At 57.9% G+C, this 11,483-nt stretch overlaps 1 protein-coding gene across 1 annotated transcript in view; it reads left to right on the forward strand.

The window, feature by feature from the left end:
- Positions 1-1,157: 1,157 nt before the first annotated feature.
- Positions 1,158-11,483, forward strand: part of ACSF3 (acyl-CoA synthetase family member 3) — a 59,358-nt gene continuing 49,032 nt past the window's right edge. The window contains exons 1-4 of the mRNA XM_011971926.1: positions 1,158-1,266; positions 4,419-4,590; positions 7,089-7,793; positions 9,322-9,477. Of these exons, the coding sequence (XP_011827316.1) occupies positions 7,128-7,793; positions 9,322-9,477 (822 nt within the window). The 5' untranslated portion in view covers positions 1,158-1,266; positions 4,419-4,590; positions 7,089-7,127. The remainder of the gene's footprint in view (positions 1,267-4,418; positions 4,591-7,088; positions 7,794-9,321; positions 9,478-11,483) is intronic.

Consider the following 11,483-nt stretch of genomic DNA (forward strand, 5'->3'; position numbering starts at 1 on the left):
GAGTGCCCAGCCACAGGCAGGGCTCTGGATTCCGCCCAGGAGAACAGCAGTTTCTTCTCAGCCAGCACTTTGAGTTTGCCCAGCCCAGCTGTGCACATCTGCATCGCCAGCTCTGCTGACCTCTGGGTTTTGTGGGGAATCCACTCTTACTCTCGAGCCTCTCGTGTCCGGTGGGGAGCGGGGCCCCCCGCGCGGGGACGGGGGAGAGAAGGCGTGCTGACGCCGGGCCCAGTGAGACGGTCGAGCCGGCGGGGTCCGTGTTCAGGCATCCTCAGAGTACCGTGTTCGGTTGTGTCTGGAATACATTCACTTCCATTTCTCGTTGGGCCTCAGAAGTCACCCTTCAAGTACTCCCCGTTTGAGTTGTTTGCTGCGTGCACCTTGCTGGGCGCGTGGGGCACAGCTTCATACCCGGCCTGGCTCCTGAGGGCAGGTAGATCCGTGAGCAAACGATGGCGACGTGCGGCCGTGAAGTCTTTGGAAGGCCCTGCAGGCAGCCCATTCCCTGGAGAGAGGGAAGGTTTACAGGGCTGAGGCCGGTGCGGTCAGGAGTTAATGTTGCCGTCCTAAGTCTAAATTCCAGCAGGCAGGCCAGGTGCAGTGGCTTCTGGCTGTAATCCCAGCCCTCTGGGCAGCAAAGTCAGGAGGATCACTTCTGGCCAGAAGTTCAAGACCAGCCTGGGCAACATGGTGAGAACCCTGTCTCTACAAAAAATGTAAAAATTAGCCGGGTGTGGTGGGGTACACCCGCAGTTCCAGCTACTCGGGAGGCTGAGGCAGGAGGATCGCTCGAGCCCAGGAATCGGAGGTAGCAGTGACCCACGACAGTACCATTGCACTCCAGCGTGGGCAGCAGAGCAAGACACTGTCTCAATAAATAATAAAACTAAAAAAGAAGAGGTGATATTTGAACTGGGCTTGGAAGAATGATTAGGAATTTGCCAGAAAGGGAACGCGTTTAGAGATGGGAACACAAATTGTTGTTGCTTTCCCAGCCTGCGAGGACAGACATTTGTGATAGGGCCCAGGGCTGAGACCTTGTTGAGGAGGGGGTTCACATGGTGGGCCCAGGAGCACAGGTGTTCAGGTGTTACTACCGCTGGACCCTGGGAGCTTCGTGGCGTGAAGCCTGGCTCGGGCCACTGTTCTTTCCGCAGGTGTTTGGGGACATAAGATGAGGCTTCCCTCGCTCTCGCTCCTTTGGCTCTGAACCGTCCTCTCAAGGCAGACACAAATGGTGGATTAAACTGTGGGCTTGGGATTGTTGTGTCACCTTTCCAGATGGCATTTTTAAAATAATATTTTTCTTCCTAAAATCAATATGAGTTTCAAGTGTATTTTTCCCTTTTGGTTTTTTTGATTTGAATGTCCTATTCATGAATGCAATGTGAATGTCTGCTACTTAAAAATGTAATTTTGAAAACAACCCCCCAAACCACAGGTGTGATGCTGAAACGCATCCTGCCCTGCAGGCCAAGCACAGCCCTCCCCTGCCCCACACCCTCCCCTGCCCCACACCGTCATCGGGACAGCCACAGGAGGAAGTGCTGGCATCCACTTCAAACACAAGGTCTGGGGTGGGGAGCCAGGTGTGGTGGTGAACAGGTCAGGTGCCACTTTATTCATGTTGAAACCAGCCCCTTCATTTGAATGCCAGTGTCGTTCTGATCTAGTAATTTTTGTTGTGAGGCTCCATGGGGAGCACCCTGCTGAGCATGGCGCTGCCATTTGTCTTCTGCCTGGCCTGTGCCGGACCATTCGTACATTCTCACGTGGAGCCTGTGAGGCAGATCTTGTTACGGTCCCATCTTAGTGGTGGGAAGTGAAGGGCTAGGCCAGTGAGGAAATGAGGACAAAGAGAACGGCCATTCAAGTCGAAGCGTGTGGCAACTCTAAACTCTGCTGTTAACCAGCACTCTGGTGAAGATGGAAACGATGCCTCCCGCTGGCGCTGCGTGTGTGTTCCCGAAAAGCCCCAGTGCCTGAGTGGTCTGATCTCAGAACCTGATGGCTAGAACACCGAGAGGGCCTGCCTCCCTCCGCGAGGGCTGGAGAGCAGCTGTGTTCAGTGGCTCAGTGGTTCCAGCACGCCTTCACCAAGGAGGCTGTCCTGGCTCATGCACCTTTCTCAGCTTCTGACTAGAGTCCTTTCCCAGCCATGTGGTGACGCCGCTGACCTCGGGTTATCAGGGTGCCGCGTAGCAGGGGTGTGAAGCTGGCTGATGAGGGTGGAGACCCCCGGCTGAGCTCCGTTCGTTTGGTGGGCAGTGTCCCTCCAACACTGCGCTCCTGGTGTTGATGGGGAGCCCCACGGTAGAAGGGGTCCCGGTGGTTGAAAGGTGGGGTTCTCTCTGAGGGAGCTGGGGTGCCTCTGGACCGGGAGGTGTGCAGGAACACCGCTCATGGCCATCTGCCCTGAGTAGACTCTGTCTGCTTGTTCAAGGCAGGGCTCTGATCCGATGACCGTGAGGATTCGACCTCTGTGTGAAAAGAATTGATGATTGGGTGCTTGTTGGTCTCAAGCCTGAGGGACTTAAACGCTGGTTTGATGGGGCTGGTTCCGTTTTCCACGTGCTTGGTGGGAGAATAAATCAGCACCTCGTTGGAGGGGACTTTGTCAGTATTTCTCAAAATTAAAAATGACCCAGCAATGTCACTTCCCGGCATCTGTGCCCTAGACACCCCGAGTGAACGCGGCCGTAGGTGCCAGGACTCTCCCCTTCCCCCGGCAGACGCTGGCTGGGCCGGGCCCTTCTCAGCCTCCGTAGGAAGCTTCCCCACCAGGCCCCCTCTGTCCCTCCTGCCCGTGGCCTCTCCTCATAGCACATGGGCTCTGTGGGAGCTGGGACCGTCTCACATGGGGCCAGTCACATCTGTCACCTCCCAGGGGTTGGTGGCAGGAGTGTCCAGCCACAGGCAGGGCTCTGGATTCCGCCCAGGAGAACAGCAGTTTCTTCTCAGCCAGCACTTTGAGTTTGCCCAGCCCAGCTGTGCACATCTGCATCGCCAGCTCTGCTGACCTCTGGGTTTTGTGGGGAATCCACTCTTACTCTTGCATGGCTTCACGCTGCAGGGTGACCCAGGAATTTGTAAAAATGCCGAAGTGGGGGCTGTGCTCTGGTAGTGTGTGCTGTGTGTGCTCAGCGTGTGGTTAGCGTGTGCACAGCACAAGCATGAACTCGCTTTGTCGGAACTCGGTTCTTTGTGGTCTGCAGAAACCTTTTCTGAGCAGCAGCTTTAGTCAGAGGAAAGCTGTCATCCCCCTTTCATGTGCTTCTGTCATATTGAGAAACAGCTACAGACAATGACAGGCACCTTCTACATCCACTCGTGAGGATCGCCGGCCGCCCTAGTGCTCCACTTCTTGGCACCCCAGAAAGCACCGTCCCCCGCACCACGCACCCCAGACACTCCCTGTGGCTCTCAGCAGCGGAAGTCTGGCCTCGGGGCTGTGACCCAGAACACCCAGTGCCTGGTCGGTTTTCTGTGTGTGGATTCTCCTTGTTTCCGTGCCCTCACACCTGTAAAGCAGTGCAGGATTGGTTGGAAGTGAGGAAGGAAGCGTGGTGGGGCCGCCCTGGTTTGCTGCTTTCTGAAGCTGGCACAGCCCACGTGCTGATCTTGTGTCTTGTGTCTGGTCAAGCCCAGTTGTTTCCTTGACATTCTCTGGGTTTCTCTATGGTAGCAGAGTGCGGGTGTGTGGGCGGACCAGCCATGGCCCTGCCTCTGAACAGATGTGGAGGGCAGAACATGGGTGCCTCACGTCAGGAGATGATGTGGCCTACAGGGCTGACCGTTTGGTAGAATTCAGAGAAGACTCACACAGGACGTCCAGGCAGCCCACGGAGCTGTGCTGCCCTGCATGGCTCGTTTTCCTCTGGCCTGGGCCAGAGGCAGGAGATCCCTCTGCTGGCTGGGACAGGGGCTTCATTAAGAGCCCCAGGCTAGCAGAGGAGGCAGACACCCAAATCAAACAAGCAGAAACCAAGGGCAGTAGTTGAGGGTCTCAAGCACAAAACATACTTTGGTTCTGACAATTTTCACTGTCATGAGATTTGTTTTGTTAGGTGACGATGAAGTGTTGTATACGGTTTCAGACTAAGAGCAGAGAATAAAACTGTTTAGTACAAACCGCAGGCAGTGACACGGTAGCTTTCCCCTCGCTAGTTAACGAAAGAGCTGTGCTGGAGAGAGCGAGCCTGCCGAACGTGGGCGCAGATCCCGCAGAGGGGACGTGGTGTGCGGGAGGAGACGCGACAGGGTCGTGGGGTCACTGCTGCCCCTTGGTTTTATTTTATAATGTTGTCTTTCGCTTGGAAATGAACATGCTTCCCTTCCCCCATTGAGTGTTGAGTGTTGTGCCTGTGAGAAGCGTTAGACACACAGCCTGGGTCCTCAGCACAGATGCCCGTTGGCAGGTGTCCTCGCCGGCCTTCCGGGTTACAGCGCCAGTCCTGGTGCCCGCCCCAGGAGGATGAGCATGTGCAGGCCTTCGCCTCGTCGTGCCCCTCCACCTGCTGAAGCAGCTGTGCCTGCTGCTCCTGTGAACTGCCAGCTTCCCCTTACCTCTCTCTCTGGCTCGGGAGCTGGGTGACTTTGAACTTGGCCTCCTTTGCTTTTCTGTGTGTGAACAAGTGGTTGCCTTGTTTGTTTACTGAACAGAGTGTGGTTGAGGCAAAATGCTGAGATGAAACCTAATCTAATATGTGTGTGTTAGATGGTAGCATCATTGTCAAAATAATACTCGTTCAGAGTCCCTGAGAACCACATGGACAACTTGACTACGCGTGGGCCACAGGCCTGGGACGCTGTCAGAGGCCCCTGAGTGCCCAGTGGGTGCTTCCCCCAGGAAGGGAGGCAGACCAGCCTATTCTTACTTCAGAGGCTGAGGTAGGGACAGCGCAGTACCTGAAGGAGCTATGAAGCTGGGGGCTTGAAACCAGAGCGAGTTACTGTTGTTCACCCCAGCAGGCCGCATCAGCGCTGGGAAGGAAACATGGTCAGTTCTGCTGGTCATAAAGAGCCTGAGAAAGCAGATTGTCCCGTGCCCTCGTGAGTCGAGCGAAGCTTCGTTTATAAAAGGCCAGGGATGCAGGAGCCTCGTGGAAAGTGCCACCCCTTCTCCTCGCTCTGGAATGCGGGGGCTCTGCCCTGGCCTGTGTCCGCGTCCTGGGGCGGTGTCCCGTGGGCAGTGTCCTCTGGCTGCACAATGCATATTGCAGAGTTGGACCAGCCCTCACGCGTCAGGAGCATTGTGCCCTGGCTTGTTCTCGGTCTCCTTTCTCTGAATGAAGAATTCCAGCGGACAGCGGGCCCGCACAGCTCCTCCCAGCGAGCCCTCGCTTCCTGCTGATTTATTAGTCATTTAGTAAAGTTTTTTGGGGGAAAGGGGAGAATTATAGTTCAACCTAAAACACATTCTCTAGCCCTGTGAATTGCCTGGTTTAAAGCTTGGCTTGGCTGGGCGCAGTGGCTCACGCCTGTAATTTCAACACTTTGGGAGGCCGAGGTGAGTGGATCACCGGAGGTTGGGAGTTGGAGACCAGTCTGGTCAACACGGTGAACCCCTCATTTCTACTAACAATACAAAAATTAACCAGGCATGGTGGCACGCACCTATAATCCCAGCTATTCAGGAAGCTGAGGCAGGAGAATCACTTGAACCCAGGAGACAGAGGTTGCAGTGAGCCCAGATCATGCCATTGCACTCCAGCCTGGGTGACAGACCAAGACTGCATCATAGATAGATAGGTAGGTAGGTAGGTAGGTGAGCCCAGATCATGCCATTGCACTCCAGCCTGGGTGACAGACCAAGACTGCATCATAGGTAGGTAGGTAGGTAGGTAGGTAGGTAGGTAGGTAGGTAGGTAGATAGATAGATAGATAGAGTGAGACTCCATCTCAGATAGATAGGAAAGAGAGGAAGAAAAAATGGTGAGAGAGAGAAAGAAAAGAAAAGAAGGAAAAAAGCATGGTTTACACCTACCATAACCCCAGGACTTTGGACCAGACTGGGCAACACAGTGAGACCTTGTCTCTACCAAAAAAAAAGCTGGGTGTGGTATCACATGCCTGTGGGCCCAGCTACTCGGGAGACTGAGGGTGGAGGATGGCTTGAGCCCAGGAAGTGGAGACTACAGTGAGCCATGATTGCATCACTACACCAGCCTGGGCAACACAGCAAGACCCTGTCTCAAAAGAAAACCTTGGCACCTCACCACATTTCCACTGTGCACTTGTGTGGGAAGGGTCTGAGAGAGGCAGCACCGTGTCTGCCCTGGGGGCGGGGTCTCCAGGCCATGCCTGTTGTGAGCGGGAACACTGTCTGCCCCAGGGGCGAGGTCTCCAGGCCATGCCTGTTGTGAGCGGGAACAGTGTCTGCCCTGGGGGCGAGGTCTCCAGGCCATGCCTGTTGTGAGCAGAGACCGTGTCGGCCCCAGGGGTGAGGTCTCCAGGCCATGCCTGTTGTGAGCGGGGAGCCGTGTCTGCCCCAGGGGCGGGGTCTCCAGGCCATGCCTGTTGTGAGCAGAGGCCATGTCTGGCCCAGGGGCGAGGTCTCCAGGCCATGCCTGTTGTGAGCGGGCCGTGTCTGCCCCAGGGGTGGGGTCTCCAGGCCATGCCTGTTGTGAGCAGGGACAGTGTCTGCCCCGGGGGCGAGGTCTCCAGGCCATGCCTGTTGTGAGCAGGGGCCGTACTGAGCTCTTCTCCACACTTCCTCCTCTCATGGGTGGTTTTCCAGGCTCAAGATTCTAAAACCCATTATTCAGATGTACCTTAAGTGTATTGAATTTTATATGCTTCTCCTTGAAATAAACTTACCTAGTTTATTTCATTGTTCAGAATCTTGTGTGATTTGGGAATCCTTAAACTAGTGAAGTGAAATAGAAAGCTGAGATGCTGGGCGCGTACGGAATGTTCCAGTGGCGTGGGCGAGGAAGGCTGGACGCGGCCTGTCTGATGTGCTGCCTCCTGACTGAAGGTGCAGCAGGCGTACCTGGCTGGGTACTGGAAGGTGTTTTAGATCCTGTCGTGGCTACGTTCGGATGGGACGGTTGGGCACTCACGTGCTGTGCCTTGCCTTTCTCCAGGTTGGCCCCAGGAGGCTCCCGGGAACGCCTGTCCGTGCGATGCTGCCCCATGTGATGCTCACCTTACGGCGCCTGGGCTGTGCCTCGGCCTCCTGCCGGCTGGCTCCTGTGAGACACAGAGGAAGTGGCCTTCTGCACACAGCCCCAGTGGCCCGCTCGGACAGGAGCGCCCCCGTGTTCACCCGCGCCCTGGCCTTTGGGGACAGAACCGCCCTGGTTGACCAGCATGGCCACCACACGTACAGGGAGCTTTATTCCCGCAGCCTTCGCCTGTCCCAGGAGATCTGCAGACTCCGCGGGTGTGTCGGCGGGGACCTCCGTGGGGAGAGGGTCTCCTTCCTGTGCGCTAACGACGCCTCCTACGTGGTGGCCCAGTGGGCCTCGTGGATGAGCGGCGGTGTGGCAGTCCCCCTCTACAGGAAGCACCCCGCCGCCCAGCTGGAGTATGTCATCTGCGACTCCCAGAGCTCTGTGGTCCTTGCCGGCCAGGAGTACCTGGAGCTCCTGAGCCCGGTGGTCAGGAAGCTGGGGGTCCCGCTGCTGCCGCTCACGCCAGCCGTCTACACTGGAGCAGTAGAGGAACCAGCAGAGGTCCCCGTCCCAGAGCAGGGGTGGAGGGACCAGGGCGCCATGATCATCTACACCAGTGGGACCACAGGGAGGCCCAAGGGCGTGCTGAGCACGCACCGAAACATCAGGGCTGTGGTGAGTGCCGCCCCTTGCCGCGATGGCACCGGTCACGGCGCAGCACTCCGGGTGGGCTCCGGGCCCCTCGCCGCGATGGCACCGGTCACGGCGCGGCACTCCGGGTGGGCTCTGGGCCCCTCGCGGCGATGGCACCGGTCACGGCGCGGCACTCCGGGTGGGCTCCGGGCCCCTCGCCGCGATGGCACCGGTCACGGCGCGGCACTCCGGGTGGGCTCCGGGCCCCTCGCCGCGATGGCACCGGTCACGGCGCGGCACTCCGGGTGGGCTCTGGGCCCCTCGCGGCGATGGCACCGGTCACGGCGCAGCACTCTGGGTGGGCTCTGGGCCAGAAGCACATCTGTTCATTTGCTTCCCTGTGGAGTCGTTCACGGTTGTCACCGTCCTGCAAACCGGTGTGAGATACACGGACGCAGGCCCGCAGGGTGTGGCCACTGGCCACGCAGGATGGCTCAGGCAGGGGCGAAGCCTTCAGGTGTAGAGGGATTGAGGGGCCGCCAAGTGACCCCACCAGGACCACGTGGCGTGAGGTCAGAAGGGGCCACTCACTGCCTGTGATGCTGAGGGGCTTTTGCAAGGCCAGCCACATGTTAGGATTCCTGGTCGGGACCCTACGTACACCTGCATCTTACTCGTTATTTTTGTATCCTGTGACCTCAGTCACATCTTCACAGAACTCTCCACTTACTTGTCATTTGTGTAGTGTCATAAAGTCTCCTATGCGGTTGAAGCAATAAAGTAAAAATGAAAGCCGAAAGCCACGAAGGGGAAGGCAGGAAGTGGACCCCACGGAGTCGTGGGTTGATGGAGGCACCATGGACACGCTGCAGGCTAGGCCCTGCGTGGCCTGCGCCGTCACTTCTGGAAGCAGCGCGCCTATCGGGAGGGACGGGCTCCTCTGTCCTTGCTGAGGGGAGTGGCACTCACATGTGCTTGTCCCTGGAGCCTGTGCAGGCAGCAGGCAGTGTCCTCCGTGAGACTGGACGGTGGATTCAGTGGGCCGTGCCTCACGCTGCTTCTCAGTAAGAGCTGAGGATGCGCTCAGGAGCCTGGCCCTGGGTTCTGTCCTGGCTGAGCAGGTAACAATAATTCACAAATCGGCAGAGCTCTGCAAGGGCAGTGCTGTCAGCTGAGCCAGTGGTTGGGCTAGGAGTCGATTCCAGCCTGAATGGCGCTGGATCCCTGAGTCCAGGCTTGGGCAGGGGTGGAGCTGGGGATGGCGATGCTGAGTCACAGCTCTGTCTGCCTGGTGTCTGCAGAGCCACTCCCCCACTGTCTAAATTCCCTAAAGCCCCTGGCTGTGTGTGGTGCTGTCCTCTGTCCCCAGGGTAAGTGAGTGACCCAGCAGATCTGCTGTGGTTTCGTCATCATCTTGAGAAGCTGCTAGAGGGGAGCAACAAAGAGCCAGCCTTCTTCCCCTGCCTCAGCTGAGAGGCCCAGAGCTCCTGTCCCTGAGCGCCAGGTCTGTGTATGCTGCTGCGGACCACAGTCTCGCTCCTGCTCTCAGCTGCGCTCTTGTCCCCTGCAGGTGACCGGGCTGGTCCGCAAGTGGGCATGGACCAAAGACGACGTGATCCTCCACGTGCTTCCACTGCACCACGTCCACGGTGTGGTCAATGCGCTGCTCTGTCCTCTCTGGGTGGGAGCCACCTGTGTGATGATGCCTGAATTCAGCGCCCAGCAGGTGAGTCAGGGTCAGGGCTCCTGGCCGCACCCTCAGACCAGCTGCCTTTCCCTGGTCAGGGTCAGGGCTTCTGGCCACACCCTCAGACCAGCTGCCTTTCCCTGGTGTGCAGTCGCCCCATCCACAGGGGACACGCCAATGCCGAGACCCTGGGTAGCATGGCACCCTGTACTTATAGTGCTTTTTGCTATACATACGTACCTATGATAATGCTGAATCGGTAAGTCAGGCACAGTAAGAGATTAACAGTAACAGAACAGTTATAACCACGTACTGTGATAAAGTTATGGGAAAGTGCTCTCCTCTCTGCAAAATACCTTCCGGTACCGTGCTCGTCTGTTGCGAGACCGCAGTGGGCCGCACGCCACTGAAACCGTGAATAGCGAGACTGTGGATGGGCTCCTGGGGCTGCAGCGGACGCTCACACACTTGGTTTAAAATACTGCGAGTTTGTTCTGACATGCTTGGAGGCCAGGATTCTGAGACGAGTCTTGCGGAGCTGACGCTGGGTATGGTGGGGCTGCTCCGACAGGAGGCTCCAGGACAAAGTCCGTTCCTGCGTCTTCCAGCTTCTAGAGGCCGCCTGTGCCCTTGGCTCCAGCTGCTTCACGTCCGGCTCTGCTTCTGTAGGCACATGGCCGCCTTCTCTCCGTAGTCAGGGCTCCTTCGGCTTCTCTTTGTACAGCCTATGTGGATATTCCAAGATAATCTCCCATCCTGAGGTCCTTCGCTTCACCCACCTGCAGTTCCCACCACTGCGTGAGGTGACACATTCGGGGTGCAGGGTGCAGGGCGTGGCCCCTTGAGCTACGATGTGGCCACTGTGGCAGCTCTTGGTTACTCCAGAGTACTGGCCCGGCTGGAGAGCTGCTGGCTGGGAGGGTTACTTTGGAGTATTGGCCCAGCTGGAGGGCTGCTGCAGAGTCTCTGTTTCCCCCCTCTGCGTCGCTTCCTCTGTAGTGTCTCCCTTGGAGCAGGCAGGGAGGGGAGGACGTGGCACTGGCCACACACAGCCCTGGGGTGGAAGCAGTCGTCGCCGAGCTGCCACACGCAGCCTTGCCTGTGCAGAGCTGTCTCCAGGGCAGATGAGGATGCTGCTTTAGAGGGAAAGGACCTGGGCTCGAGGTGGGACCCTGTGTGCAGCATCGGGCCTCGCCTGTCAGTTGGGGATGGTGGTGGCTTTTAGGAGTTGCTGTGGCCCTGTGTGCATTCCAGCTGACTGCAGGCGAGAGCCACTCACCAGGCTGCAGAGGGCATGAGGGGCAGGCCTTGAGCCCACAGGAAGGACAAGGTGTGCGTATGTCACAGGTGTAGTGAAGCGGAGCCCTCCGGTGAGGCCACGGATGTTTTCCAACCTCTGCCCATATAATGAATACGCCTTTTATTCACAGGAAAAGTTTAAAAAGTGAATGTAGGGAAAAGCCCTTAGGATTTGGGTCGTATCATGATCGTTCTCAGCACAGAAGAGCCCATCTCTGAGGCCAGATGCCTGGGGTTGGGCTCCTGGTCTGTGCAGGGCTGTCCTGCAGGGCAGACGTCCCGGCCAGCAGAGGCACAGTCCTAAAGCCCAGAGCACAGCAGCCACTAGTGGCTGGTCCCACACTCACTGCTCTTGCCAGGACTCTTCCTGTCTGAAGTCTTTCCGGCCCCCTTGAAGGCTGTGTGGAACTCTGAGGCCTCTGACCCGGAGCTCAGGACTCAAACCTTAGTCCGGTGTGAATTTCTCCAGGAAGGGGGCCCTGTGAGCGGTCGGCCCCGCCCACCTCGCTTCTGCTTCCGCTGCAGCTGAGAGGCCCCGCCCACCTCCCCTCTGCTGCTTCCGCTGCAGCTGAGAGGCCCCGCCCACCTCCCTTCTGCGCTTCTGCTGCAGCTGAGAGGACCCGCCCACCTCCCCTCTGCTGCTTCTGCTGCAGCTGAGAGGCCCCGCCCACCTCCCCTCTGCTGCTTCCGCTGCAGCTGAGAGGCCCCGCCCACCTCCCCTCTGCTGCTGCTGCAGCTGAGAGGCC

The sequence above is a fragment of the Mandrillus leucophaeus genome, unplaced genomic scaffold (assembly GCF_000951045.1).
Source record: "Mandrillus leucophaeus isolate KB7577 unplaced genomic scaffold, Mleu.le_1.0 Scaffold10, whole genome shotgun sequence".
NCBI lineage: Eukaryota > Metazoa > Chordata > Mammalia > Primates > Cercopithecidae > Mandrillus > Mandrillus leucophaeus.